At 35.6% G+C, this 14,073-nt stretch overlaps 1 protein-coding gene across 3 annotated transcripts; it reads right to left on the reverse strand.

Annotated features, from left to right (window-relative positions):
* Positions 1-244: 244 nt before the first annotated feature.
* Positions 245-12,392, reverse strand: LOC132794869 (GIGYF family protein Gyf). Of its 3 annotated transcripts, none has more exons than XM_060805147.1 (9): positions 12,316-12,392; positions 11,162-11,602; positions 10,912-11,097; positions 10,597-10,855; positions 6,035-8,752; positions 2,438-3,403; positions 2,303-2,377; positions 581-732; positions 245-506 (listed from the first exon to the last, which is right to left on the reverse strand). In XM_060805147.1, exons 2-9 carry the CDS (start codon positions 11,561-11,563, stop codon positions 381-383), a joined length of 4,884 nt encoding a protein of 1,627 aa, XP_060661130.1. In that variant the 5' UTR covers positions 11,564-11,602; positions 12,316-12,392; the 3' UTR covers positions 245-380. The 3 variants fall into 3 exon arrangements, with proteins under 3 accessions (XP_060661130.1, XP_060661132.1, XP_060661131.1); XM_060805149.1 differs by lacking the exon at positions 12,316-12,392 and adding an exon at positions 12,232-12,287; XM_060805148.1 differs by lacking the exon at positions 12,316-12,392 and adding an exon at positions 11,902-11,918.
* Between the last annotated feature and the right edge of the window lie 1,681 nt (positions 12,393-14,073).

Genomic DNA, 14,073 nt, shown 5'->3' on the forward strand with positions numbered 1-14,073 from the left:
TTTTAGCAAATGTTTTGAACGAACCTAAAGCGAATATTGTAGGAATATTATAGGAAAGATCTTACATTACTAATAGTTTTTAATAAGTTTTTTTGATCATTATGCTGATGACTGACAAGAAAACATATAAAATAAAATACTATCATTGAGGCTACCACATATTTAACAAGACAGTTAAATGAACTGTCAAATATGTTCAAATATGCTTCACTTACTAGTCCATAAGATTAAGACAAATTACATATGTATGTATATAGTGTATGCGTTTATTTATAACAGATTTATTGCCACATTCAATAGTATTCTGCATTTCAATTTATATTCATTATAATTAACTGCTTTTAAAATATCCAAATGTTGTGTTTCAGGGTATTTCTGGGTTATGGTCCATCAACATAATCGCGACTTCCCACATTAATACGACCTTCAGCGGCAGTTACAGAGAATCCGAGAATACGTGCATCCATTTTTGTCATCTTACTTTTCTTTATCTTCTTCTGTTTGTTCTATTTGTTGAAATAAAGCAATAATATAATTAAAATTAAAACGAGTTTAATTTATTCATTCAAAAAAGTTTTACCTTGTTATCGCTATTGTCATTGCTTGGAGTTATAGCCGGTGCCGGTTTACACATATCATCATTATGTGCATTTTGTGCACGCTGCAAGCTCTTATACTTGCTACGTCGCTCCAAAAACTGTTTCACAAAATCACTGGAATCCTTGCCTTCACCTGAATCAAATAAGAATATAATTTATATAATATATAATCTTTTGATTATATAATTTTAGTTGTAAATATAAAACTAAGAATATTTTTTAGCAAGTCTCTTCTTACATGCCATAATGCGCGCTATTGCTATGAAAAACAAAAAAAAAATTGTTATCTATTTTAGTATCGTATTATTATACATATATAGAATATACATATATTGACTTTATGGGTTCAGAGATGCCTCTTTCTGTTACATAAATTTCCTGTAGACACATGGGTAGTGGTATAGCATTGATGTTGATTTAACACAAATAATTGAAATTCCGTGAGTTAACTTTTGTATCTAGGTTTATCACAATCATACTTTAAGCAAGATTTTGCGAAAAGTTGCCATACTGTTCGCTGTCGCAAGTGCTGACTAACCAAGACTTCTGTCAAAAAGAATTTGGACATACAGTAGAATCCGGTTATAACGACTCGGCTTATAGCGTCCGTCCGGTTATTGCGACGAAAAGTCGATGGCTTGGTTGGTCCCCATACAAACTTATATAAAAGTGCCTCCGCGTAGTACGTCTCCGCTTTTAACGACTAACCGCTTATACCGACGAAATTTTTCAGAATTCAACCGGATATTGCGACGAAAAAAAAAATCAGCGAAATAATGCCAAAAAATTTAAGCATCAAATGACGCTGTTAGAAATGTATGTATTTAACAGTGATCGGCACTCTTGCTTGTGTTCGTAGGAGCGTCAGGAAGGTTCTTATATTCTCACTACTCTCTGTTAGTTTTAGCTGACGCCTTAGCTTATGCTAAGGATCATGCAGGTATACGATTTATTATGGAAAAACGATGATATTAAATGAAATTTATAAATTTTTTTGTCGTGTTTAAAAATTATTTTGTTTTATCTTAAAACCCGAACATGGCAACCATAAAAAAAAAAAACAAAAATTTGTTTTGCTCCTTTCGGGTAGTGCGTCTTCCGGGTATAACGACGTAAAATCGTCGGTCCCTTGAAAGTCGCTATAACCGGAATCTACTGTATTTCCATTTGCAAACATTCGAAATTAACCAAAACGTTTGATTTTTGCTGGAATTGCTGGAAAAGGTTTGTGATCATCATTATATTATTCAATTTATATAAAGATATAATTAGGGCGGCATCGCTAAAATTTTCGAACAGAATTTGTGGAGAAATCAATTCTGCTAGCGATTTACTGTGGCATCCCTGTATATAACCTTAATATGTCCTTGCATTTATTCCTCATTTTGTAATACCATTCAATATTTTTTTCCACTTATTTGCGATTTCAAAATATTAAAATCCTGAATATAAATGAATTAATCAAAAATTAACCAATTTTGTTTTTGCCACGGGGGTTTTTCCCCTCAAACATATTTTTCTGTCTCTCTCCATTGTCATTTTTTAAAGTAGTTGCAAGACCAGTAAAATAAATATATATATATTTCTTTTAAATTTGTAATTTTAATAATCCCCAGTAATCAAGCTAAATAAATTTCCAGTTTGGTGCTGAATGCGAAGTAATAATAAGCGCCAAGTGACAAAATAAAATGTGGTGTACATACCTAGATAAATACGAACATAATCCTTGACTTCATATGGTGCTTCAAGGTCTTGCAAAAATGTTACAAATGTAGGTACTGAAAGTTCAATTATGTTTATTTTATAAATCGCATATCACGAATCACAAGACAACTTACCATCCACTTTGGCGGACATATTGTCCAAACTCTTCATGCACCAAATAGTGAACTCGTTTTCGTAATCACTGATTATTGATTTGTTTAGAGATAAACCGCTATCACTGCTACTATTCTGTTGACTTTTGGAATTCAACTTTTTATCCTCATTTCCAGATGACGATGCTTTATTTGTTGGTTTATTTTGAATGATCTTAGTTTTTTCCATCTGATGTACTTGAGCCTTAACATTCTTTGATATTACATTATGAGGCTGCATGACTGGCAACGTTTGACTTTTGCGTAAATTACGAGGCGTGCTTGGTAAGACAGCCGAATTCTTTGACTGCGATTGGATATGCTGCGGCTTGTGAGTTGTTTGATGAGCAGTGCCGAGCGCAGAAGTGCCAGATGTACTCACACTTTTCGATGCAATTGAAGAAACTGTTATATCGTCCCACAAGGCAACGTTGCTAGTTGCCGATGAGCTTGTGTTAGTTATTACCGACCCACCGCTCCATGCTTTATTAGCACTGCCCCAGATATTAGACAAAGCTCCAGGCACACCTATGTTGTTTGTTGATAGGCCAGCCCCATGGTGATGTTGTTCGTGCTCTCGATGGCGTCGTTGCTGCTCAACTAATTCATTGGCGAGACGCTTGGCTTCCTCAGCTTGAATATCAACTAAGTTCATGACTTGTGCAGGTGCCGGTGAGGCTTGCCACTTAAGAAGTGCATCATTCGCTTCAGCTGCTGCAGCAGCGTTAGCTCGAATTTGCTTATCTAGCTGTTCTTGTTGACGCTGAAGATCAGCACGACGCTCACGCCTTTCTGCCTTTTGAATCTCGGCCAATCCTGGGGCAACCGTGTTTATACTTGATGATTGCAAAGACCAAGGAGCCATTGAACTAGTTTGTGGACGTGATGCTGAGTGATCTATTCTAGCGCCACTGCTCGATTTCTGACCTGAGCCAGTTGTATATGTGGCTGAAAGTTAAGTAATAGATACATTATTGTGAATTTTTCGATATTTTATCAGTAGAGAAGTGATTTCAAGTAAAAAAAACTGAAATATGTAATTTGCATGGGCCCAACTGTGAGATACTGCTAGCCATTTTGAATAAAATCAAAACAGTTCTTAATATATATCAAATTAATATACCTAAAAAATTAAAAATATATACGCTTGCTATTCGATTTGCGCAAGCGGAAGTGGACGTGTCAAAAATTCATAACAAATGTGATTGGCGTGCAAGTGCTGCTGAAAAATTGTTTGTTTTATATCTTATAGTCTCTGAGATCCAAGATCCAAGTATACATATGTATATACTTTATGGGGTCGGAGTTGCCTCATTCTGCCTGTAACATACATTTCATGTTACCATCTTCTACCATATGAGCACAGGATATATAAACACAAAAATATGGAAAATTATTTTAGAATTTCATGAATTGTAAAAAGAAACTGAACTCGTTTTTCCTCTATCAGCACTTAACACTTGTCTAAGAGGAGTTCAAAGACTTCTTAATTCCTTTGGAACATATATGTATGAATAAAATTATATAGAGATAGTATTATGGAAACACTATAACGATAAACAATATTTTCAGGTATGTTTCTGTTATTAATCAAGCATGTCAAATAAAATACGTCTTAAATTTCGCAATTTTTAAGTAGGTTGCGCTAATTAGTGTATATGACCAAACAAATATTAGGATGTCGCCAAGTGCTGCAGCTGCAACTTACATATGTATGTCATCAAAAGCAACAGCAAAGCAGAAAAAAAAAAAAAAACAAGTAAGAAAGCTACAGTCGAGTGTACTCGACTGTGAGATACCCGCTACCCAATTTGATTAAAAGCAATATATTTTGCAGTATTATTCTCAAAATATACCGAATATACTGTCAGTATACTAAAAAAAATACTAAGAATATACCAAATGGTATGTTTGGTATATCGATATAGTACACCATTCAAAATATACCTTAGACGGCACAATGTGCTAGATTGTCGGCCAAAGCAACTCAGACCCCTAGTAAGTAGGCGTTTTTGCCCATACAAAAGTATTTCTTTAATAACTTCCACAATGTTTATCTGATCAGGAATTATAACTACTATAGTAATTATTGTATATACCAAAATTCGTAGCTTTAGCTTTAAAATTACGCTTGTTATTTGATTTTTTTGATTTGCGGGGGCGGAAGTGGGCGTGGCAAAAATTTGAAACAAACTTGATCTGCGTGCAAACATAACAAATGCTGTCAAAAAAAATTATAGCTCTATCTCTTACAGTCTCTGAGATCTAGGTGTTCATACGGACGGACGGACAGACACACAGACGGACAGACGGACATGGCTAGATCGTCTCGGCTGTTGGCGCTGATCAAGAATATACATACTTTATAGGGTCGGAGATGCCTCCTTCTTCCTGTTACATACATTTCCTGTCGGCACAAAGTTATAATACCCTTCTACCCTATGGGTAGCGGGTATAAAAACTCCGACAGTTGATGATTTTTGATTTTGGACTTCTGATTTTTTAAGAAGCAAAAGCAATGGCTTTTTTTTATAATATCACTCGCAGTTGAGAAGTCAAAGACCAATATATTGAATATACTGCAAATTCGACTGCAATTTTTTAAACACAGAATTATATGATTACAGTTGGCATTTAACTAATGGTAGAAATACAAGAACAAGTAAGAAAGTTACAGTCAAGTGTGCTCGACTGTGAAATACCCGCTACCCATTTTAAATAAAATCAAAATATTACGGTATTATTTTCAAAATATATATATATATATATATATATATACCAAATGGTATCGATATTCAAAATATACCATAGACGGTACAAATTATCAGATTGTCAACCAAAGCAACTAAGACCCCTAGTAAGTAGGCGTTTTTGCCCATGCAAAAGTATTTCTTTAATAACTTCCACAATTTGTATCTTATCGCAACAAAATTTTCAGGAATCACAACTATTATTATTATAATTATATATACCAAATTCGCACAAAGTTATAATACCCTTCTACCCTCTGGGTAGCGGGTTTAAAAATGTTTCATTATCAAAGCTTCGATTGACTATAGCCGAAGTGTCAAAAGGCTGCCCAGTATATATTATATATTTCCTTGTTCCGATTCAACCCTCCAAAATTGTAAAGATGGCTCATATTTTTAACACCGAAGACTGATCACTAGATATAGCGACGGCTTTGACGACTACCAAGAGAAGCCTTTGGATAAGTCCAGTTAATTTGTGATTCCAAATATTTGCATACAACTGTAGTGCTGGTATTGTTGACTACATCTTAGAGCCTTTGTTCATCCAAAGGCTATCTGATCTAATGTTCAGATGTAACTTATTATCCGATATTAATATCGGTGTTATGAAAAAATCTCATATCGGTATCCAGATTTGTTCGTCTGTTTCTACTTATTCGTTTTCTATATTTTTCCTTTGTTTTACAAATAAGCATTTATTCTATTCACAAGGTATGTATTCGAAACGTCTATTTACTAAAAATTTGATATTTTCAAGATAAATTTCAAAAGAACGATCGAAGATTTAATTTTTATTTCATTTAATAGGAAACAATTTCGTTCTTACCTGGCACAATAGCTGCAGTAGCTTGAGAATTTCCAAGTAAAGCCTTGCGACGTTGAGCTTGTATTTGTTGCTGACGTTCCTTTTCTTCCTGTTGTTGTCGAATTTTCTCTTCTTCCGCTAGGATGGCACGTCGTTTGTCATCTTCTTGTTGTTGGCGCTTCCGCTCTTCCTTAAGACGTTTCTTTTCTTCGGTATGTTCCCTACGGCGATCATCTTCGTTTATCTTAACATCTGAAAGTTTTCCCTCTAGTTGTGATTTACTAACTGGCTGTTCCTGTTTACTGGAGGATTGTTTGAAATTTGATTCATTTAGCTGAAGTTGTCTTGTAGGTTCTTGATCCTTTCGATTTGGAATGTTTTCCTCTGATATGAGAGACACTGTCTTCTGTTGTGTTCGTTTTTCATTTTGATTGACAGTAACCTCAAGCTCTGCATCCAATTTTAACTGATGATTGACATGATGCGGTGGTGCTTCAAATTCTAAATTAACAGTAGTGTTTACACTGCAATCGGAAGCAGCATTTAGTTGTTGCTGTTGAAGCAATTGTTGATTTTGCTCCTCCTCTAAAGTGGCAACATCCCACAAAGTGACTTTTGTATTTTTATGCATAGCAGGCCATGGTTGATTCTGCTGTGGCCACATAGGCATGATGATGTTTTGTGATGCCAGCAATTGTGATTCATTGGACATGAAATCAACACCTGTATTAGGTTTCGCAACTGAAGAAAGTGTCTGCTGACTATTTGTAGTGCTTGCTGGACCACGTAATAGCATTCGCAAATTATATTCGTTCAACAAATCGATATCGGCACTGGGTAATTCATTTACTTTATTTGTGGACTCCTGTTGATCGGGTGTGACTTTTTGTTGTTCTTGAGTTTGTTGCTGATGCATTAATTGAGCATTCAATATAAAATCATTGGCATCCAGAAACGGACGTTGATCAACATTATTTGAGAAAATTATTTGTTGGTGCTGCTGTTGATCCTTCTTGGCTTGTTGGGCAATTGCATCATACAATTGATTGCCAGCTATAGGATTAAGAGCAGCCAGCGAATTACTTAAGCCACTGAAACTACTTAAGTACTCAGGTAGCACCAACATCTGTACCTTGCTCCGTACAATAGCTTCGCGTTGCCCAGCATCAAGGTTTTGGAAACATTCATTTTTCGATAGCTCCGAGAGGATTTGATATTCCTGATGTTGCAAATACTGATCCTGTAGCATTTGAAATCGCATAGTCAGCATGTGCGATGTATCCACACTATGTGCATTGGGACTTACATTGATGTTAAGACCCTTTATAGCAGCACTTAACGAGTTAGCAGCTGCTGTTACACTAGCCTTTAATTCGAGTTCATCACCACGGTGATGTTGCTGTTCGCCCAATGAAAATGATGGCAGATTTAAAGCCGTTGCCGGCTTTCGTGACGTCAATGCAATTTGTAGATTATCCAAGTCAATTGGAGTTGGCAGCAGATGGCTATGCGTAAAAGGCATGTTGCCTTGACATAGCTTGATGAGGTCACCCAAAGCCCTGAAACGGCTGTCTGCAAAACGACGTACGAAAAGATTTTCGTTGAAATAACCGGCGCGATACCATTCCGTCATCTCTATCGCACTAAAAGGACCCTGAACATTTGATTGGGGATCTCGGTAAAACCATAAATCATTTGGATTTACATTAATTAGATGTGGTGGTAGTACTGACGAAAGTTGATGCTGTTGAAGATGATGCTGCATCGCCAACTGTTCTACGAAAGGCAAAGGTTTATGTGATGACAAGCATTCATTAAGCATTGCTTTCGTTGCAGCTTCCGGGTGCAATTGATGCTGCAATTGTTGATGTCCTTCATCAACTGCAACATTTATCTGGTTTGGAATTTCGTATCTGGTATTAGTACTGATGGCACTGCTCGGCGTAGTCGATGGCTTTAATACGATTGAAGCAGCCTCACCACCATCATCATTGATAAGTTTCTCCACCTCGTTGGCCACTTCCTGAAAGCGTTCGGAAATATCGGCAAGATTGGAAGATACAGTTTTATGCGTTGATGTTGATTCCCGAGGTATTTCCCGTTTTGCTTCTTCTTTGTTAAAGTTGTTGGTTTTTTGTTGGATTGTAATATCACCAGTAAGAGATACTATCCTTATGCTTTCAGCTTGTACAATTGGATTTGACTCGCTGTCAGTAGCTTGGTTTTTTGACGTTAGAATTTGGCAGTTGTTTTTAGAATTGATTGCTTCATCATTCGCACCTCGCAAATTCTCAGATTCCCTTGGCAACGTTGATATGGTATCAGAATCGGTTTGTTTACTTGGAACTGTATTTTTTTTTATTTGTTCATAAAGTTCTGTACTCTCGCCGTGAAAAGCACCACTAGCATCGAAAGTTCCCCCTATTTCAGATGGGTTCTCCATTGCCCATTCCGGCAAGTTGTCATCGCCATCAACATTACTTTTTAGATTGTTCCCTGACCACTGGGACTGACAAGCCTTAGATGAGCCGACTTGACGATTTACAGCTACTACCATTGCACCAGAAACATTAGATGTAAATCCTGGTATCTTCGTATTGTTGCTTGCACGGTCAGTGCCAATAGTTCCGATTGTTGAAATAGATCGTTGAATATTAGAGGCTGTGCTCCCGACAAAACTAGACCCATCCATATTGCCACTTTGTATTGCGTCTTCTTCACGCCAACTGGTCGAACGTCCTGCAAAATTAAATAATAATAGTAAATAAACTGAAAAAACTTGCAAACAACTTTGTTCTGTAATTTTAGGTATTCAGGTGTCGCAGAAATTTCACTATTTGTAAAAGGCGTCAAGTTGAAAATTTGTTGTATTAATATATATAATATATTAATATTGCTTGTGGATTTGCGTTTAATTGGTTGACTTTTCAGGAACTTCCGTTTCCTGTCCCGTGCGAATCACTTGAGTCTTGCAATTATCTTTAAAATGTAAAATTACCCAAAATCAATCAGTGCTCCCATTAATACATTTTTTCTATGTGTACGACAGTACTGTGCTTGATTTTAGAAATGCCCATTCATTAGCTTCATTGTTGAGTCATAATGCTTTTTTTATTTGATTAAATATAAAAATGAGTGATTCATTATGTCTTCTTCTAGCACTCTTTCCCATTACCAAGGCAATTAAAAAAAATAAGTGTCTTAATGAAAATAATATGAAAAATGTTGTAAAAAGTTTATAACTTTGTAGAAACTATATCAGTGATGTCAAGTTCTCTGATACTCTAACCACCGGTCAAAATAATAATGTTATAGATTTGTAAAACATCTGAATCAAAAGTGAAAGTAGGGAGCCATGTTTATTTAACGCATACATTTTTAATGGATAAGCAATTTTGATCTGTTGAAATTAAAACATACTTGGTTTATCGAAATGGAATACAAAATATACCTGATTGTCAAGCAAAGCAATTAAGTAGCAGTCGGTTTTTGCGTATAAAATTATTTTTTGAATAACTTATAAGATGCGTTGCTGATCGCAAGAATCATCATTTTCTGTAAGCTCAAAGTTATAATACCCTTATAAAAAATTTCTTCAGATGTATCAAAGATGATTGATGTGAATTTTTATAAAGGGAAATTGTAAAATTGTAAATCTGATATATCTCGTTCAGAAATAAGCAAAATCAAGGACGAAAGAGATCAAGAAATTTGAACAACGGACACCCCGCTATGTCTTGCTAGGCCATTGCTGGCGTTCCAATATCTCAAACGGTCCCTGGTAGACTGAAAAATATACACCTTTCCGTATAACCCGGAAAGTTCCATAACTTTCATATTTGAATTTGAAGCCGACAGTTGCAAAAATTCATTTGGAATGAGCTGAGCCAGAGGACGTTTTAAAGATGAATATTTCGAGCAATGCAAAAAAACAAGAGTTTGGCAACGACTTCGGACGATATTTACAATGACTAAAAGCAAGGAATTTCAGACTTGATACTCGTACACAAAGACGACAGGCACTGAGCTGATTCCATAATTTTTTGGGATCTTTTAATCCTCAAAGCTGGTCAAGATCTGATTTACAGAGGACGAGGTAAAGCTCAAGAGTTGATATTTTAAACCCCGAATTGGCACGAATGTTTCCAAACGCTGAAGAATTGTGGAAACAAAGTATGCTTAGTGAAATACGAACAAAAACTTGATTCAAAGCTAACCAACTTTAACTTAAAATATATTTGATTAAATAATATTTGCGATGGCAGCTTCACATCCTTAGATTTTGGATACTTTGGCGCAAAGACCCCTAAAATCTTTTTTTAAAAGCCATCTTTCGATTGCAGGTGCTTTAGTATAAAGAAACTTAGTCATTTTTCAAGATAATTGACGAACTGAAACTATTGTGCATAGTCTAAGAATCTTGTTTTGTCCTTTCGTTTTTTGAACTTATTGGAAACGTTTTACATTTTGTTGCTCTTTGTCAAAAATATAGTAGGTGGTTTTTACATTCACAATGACAGCGAGAGCAATGACTTTCATTATAAAAGTGTAATTTAAAATTATTATAATTTGCTTAAACTTACCCCAACGTTGTTGGTTGGCACCACTACGCCATCCTACAACTTCCATGCCAACTAAGTTGCCAGAAGTTGGTGCATCTCCTGAGCCATCTTCATTCCGATTTCGTCGCCAATTTTCCATATTACGATTATGGCTTGAAAATTCTTTTCGTGGACTTGAAGAGGGTGTTCCGTTCCACTCTATGCCGGTCATGCCACTAGATGGATTACCAACAGCGGATGAATCTCCAATACCGTTTCGTTCACTCCAATTGCGATCCGCCTAGAGATTAACCAATGATTAAAATGCGAATCTCGGAATTTCAAAATTGTTCATACCTTTATTGCTGTAGTCGACAAGCTGCTATCATCGTATAGTGCGCTTGGTCTCTGATATATCGAATGATAGCTAGATTTACCACGCATTCGACCTCGATCGCCGATTGTGGCTCCCACCCTTATAGAAGATCCACGCGATGATATGCCGAAACCACTGGCTGAGCGCTGAAGCCAGGCAGGTCGAGTCTGTAGCATAGTTCCAATAGATGCACAATTTAAGATATGTATATTTAAGAGTAAGTACACTTACGCTGCTACCGGGCGAGTTTTGACTATTCATCATGTCCTCTTCGGAGCTGGGAGTGAGTGCCAACGGGTATTGCACTTTCTCAACGAATAGCTTCTTAAAAGATGGCAATATTTGCGGTAACAAACAATTTCGATCGAAAAGTGATAGCATTTCTTCACGACCATATCGATATTCAGGAAACAAATTACGAGACGCAGCAGTCGTATGACTTTGATTTCCTCCGCCACTGCCAGTACTATGTAATGATAGTCCTGATGTGCTGTTCATACCACCGACAACATTGTTGCCTCCAGAGTTGTTACCTACCACAGCAGACATACTGTTGCTGCTACCAACGACAACTGATGGTTCCGCTGACATATTGCGTAACCATTCCGGTCCAAATTTCATTGAATCTGTCATCTTGATCAACTCTTAAAATGTTTCCTTAATGTTTTCACGCTGAAAGCAACCAAGAACAATAAACAGTTTTGGTTATTAATCAAGTGTCAGCAAATAGCAGTCTCCATTGCGATTTTAAAATTGAGTTTACTAAGTCAAAATAGTTCATTTAAAAAATCACTACTTATATTCATTTAACAGGTGACGAGAATTTATATGTATGTACATTGAATATGAGCGTTTTGCAAAAATTGGAAAACCAAAAGTGAGCAAAAAGCAATTATACATAACCTATAAAAAGGCACCACGAAATGAAGTACACACAAGATTGGGCAGGTTACCCAAATACTATTAATTACATTTGATAAATACATGTGTTGTAAATTTATACATAGATGAACCGACACTAATTAAAAAAAAATCAGTTTATCGAAAAATGCATCTGTACGAAGTACATACGAATTTTTGTATCGAATACTGGACAAATATAGCACTTTACTGCTTTTTATGTCATTTTGAAGGTTTTCTAATTTACAAAATAGGTTGGCAGCTCATTCGAAAATATATGGTTAACACTACACGCTGCTGCACTCGCCTAAGCGTAGACTAGTAATTCAATTTTTGATTGTACAATAAAGTCGCAATTCGCATAACTTCAATTACCACACGGAGTTAGCAACACCAATTACCATAAACTTAGCAACAGAAAAATACTTATTATTGTTTTTTTTTTCTTTTTAAGGTAAATAGCCATTAGCAGCGTTGGCACTTACATATAAGGGACGTATGTATTCCAGTAACTCGAGTTTAACTTTGCGATAAATGTTACTTATGCGTTACTCTTGTGATGCACCAAAATGTTAGAAATTATCGATATATTTCATGATTACCTCAATAAACTTGCATGCATACATGTATTTTGGTATCTTCATTAAAAAAATAATAATAATTTAATGATTGGATTGGGAGAAAATACATGCTCGTATCATCATATATTTTATATGTTACATTTACCTCATGTTAAATCCTAAACCAAAAAAATCGGTTTATTTACAAGCACGAGAAATGTGAAAAATATCTGACACCATTTTTCGTACATTTTTTTCAGTTCCGCGATATTTTATCGAGGTCAAATCGAAATGAGATCATTGGAAAATATGATAACTGTAATGCGTACAAAGCTATGAAAAATACACTAGTAATTTTTATAAATCCTCCTGCTTACATTTATATATATATGTCATAGTTTGCTTAAACTCTAGACATCTGTTTTTCGTCAGTGCGGCCAAAATTAAAATACCAAAGACAATACAAAGTTAATTCATTCAATAATTTGGGTTAGGTTTTTGTAATCGATATCTAAAAATTTGCGGCAGTGATTCTGAAAAGGTGACCGTATTTTGCTAATATTTTGGAATATTTAGCGAAAAAGTGCAATATCGATAGAAATCAGCTGTTTATTTCACTTTTGACGCCTTAAGCATCTCTCAAACCAGAGTGAGTAAATCGCAGCGGCAGCGGCGCGAATATATAATTACATTGTGTCTTATTATTGTGTCTTTTCGCTTGTCGCCAAGAACGATTAAAGTAGATTGCGCAGAAATTTGCTCATGTTCTGTGCTGATGACGTCACATGTGATGCATGTGTTCAATTTTTGCCTTGTTTACATGTTAAATTACTATATTTTGGCTTTTGATAAAATATAATTATAATAATATAATATGAAAAGCAGTTTTTAACTTATAATCATTTACTTTTATTGCAAAAATATTCATTACAAATTATCACATGTGACGTTTATGCGTTAAGCTGTTTTGGGGAATGTTTTTTTTTCATGGCTGTCATTCACACGTGCAAATAAAAATTCCGCAAATAAATTCGCCGCGGTGTGTACACATTTTTGATTTTGGCGCGGAAAACATCACGCCGTTAATTCGCGTCGCTGCCGCTGCGATTTTTTCGCTCTTGTATGAGAGATGCTTTATACTCTAGTTTGACCAAGTGGTTAGGGGGGAAAAAATAAACAAATTTGCGGTATTATTAAAGTATGCCAAAATGTTAAAAATATACCAATAGGTATATACTTCATTCAAGATATACTATACGGTTCGAAATATTCCAGATTATCAGTCAAAGCAACTAAGACCCCTAGTAAAAAGGCGATTTTGCCAATACAAAAGTAGTTCTTTAATAACTTTGACAATTTTTATCTGATCGCACCCACAATTGTTATTATTGTATACACCGAAACTCGCACTCTAGCTTTAAAATAACGCTTGTTATTCGACTTTTTGATTTGCACTTGATCTGCGTGCAAACATAACAAATGCTGTCGAAAAAAAATTATAGTTCTATCTCTTATAGTCTCTGAGATCTAGGTGTTCATACGGACAGACGGACATGGCTAGATATACATATATACTTTATGGGGTTGGAGATGACTGTTACACACATTTCCTGCCGGCACAAAGTTGTAATACCCTTCTACCCTATGGGTAGCGGGTATAAAAATATAAAACAAAACAATATC

This window comes from Drosophila nasuta, chromosome 4 (assembly GCF_023558535.2).
Source record: "Drosophila nasuta strain 15112-1781.00 chromosome 4, ASM2355853v1, whole genome shotgun sequence".
NCBI classification, from domain to species: domain Eukaryota; kingdom Metazoa; phylum Arthropoda; class Insecta; order Diptera; family Drosophilidae; genus Drosophila; species Drosophila nasuta.

What these genes read in the sequence shown, in the direction of transcription:
- LOC132794869 (XM_060805147.1), bottom strand. Translation starts at nt 11,563, where the DNA reads ATGACAGATTCAATGAAATTTGGACCGGAATGGTTACGCAATATGTCA. An exon ending in TGCCAACCAACAACGTTGGG is followed by an intron (nt 8,753 to 10,596) that starts GTAAGTTTAAGC and finishes TTAATTTTGCAG; the next exon opens with GACGTTCGACCAGTTGGCGT. An exon ending in TTATGTTCGTATTTATCTAG is followed by an intron (nt 733 to 2,302) that starts GTATGTACACCA and finishes TATTTGATTCAG; the next exon opens with GTGAAGGCAAGGATTCCAGT.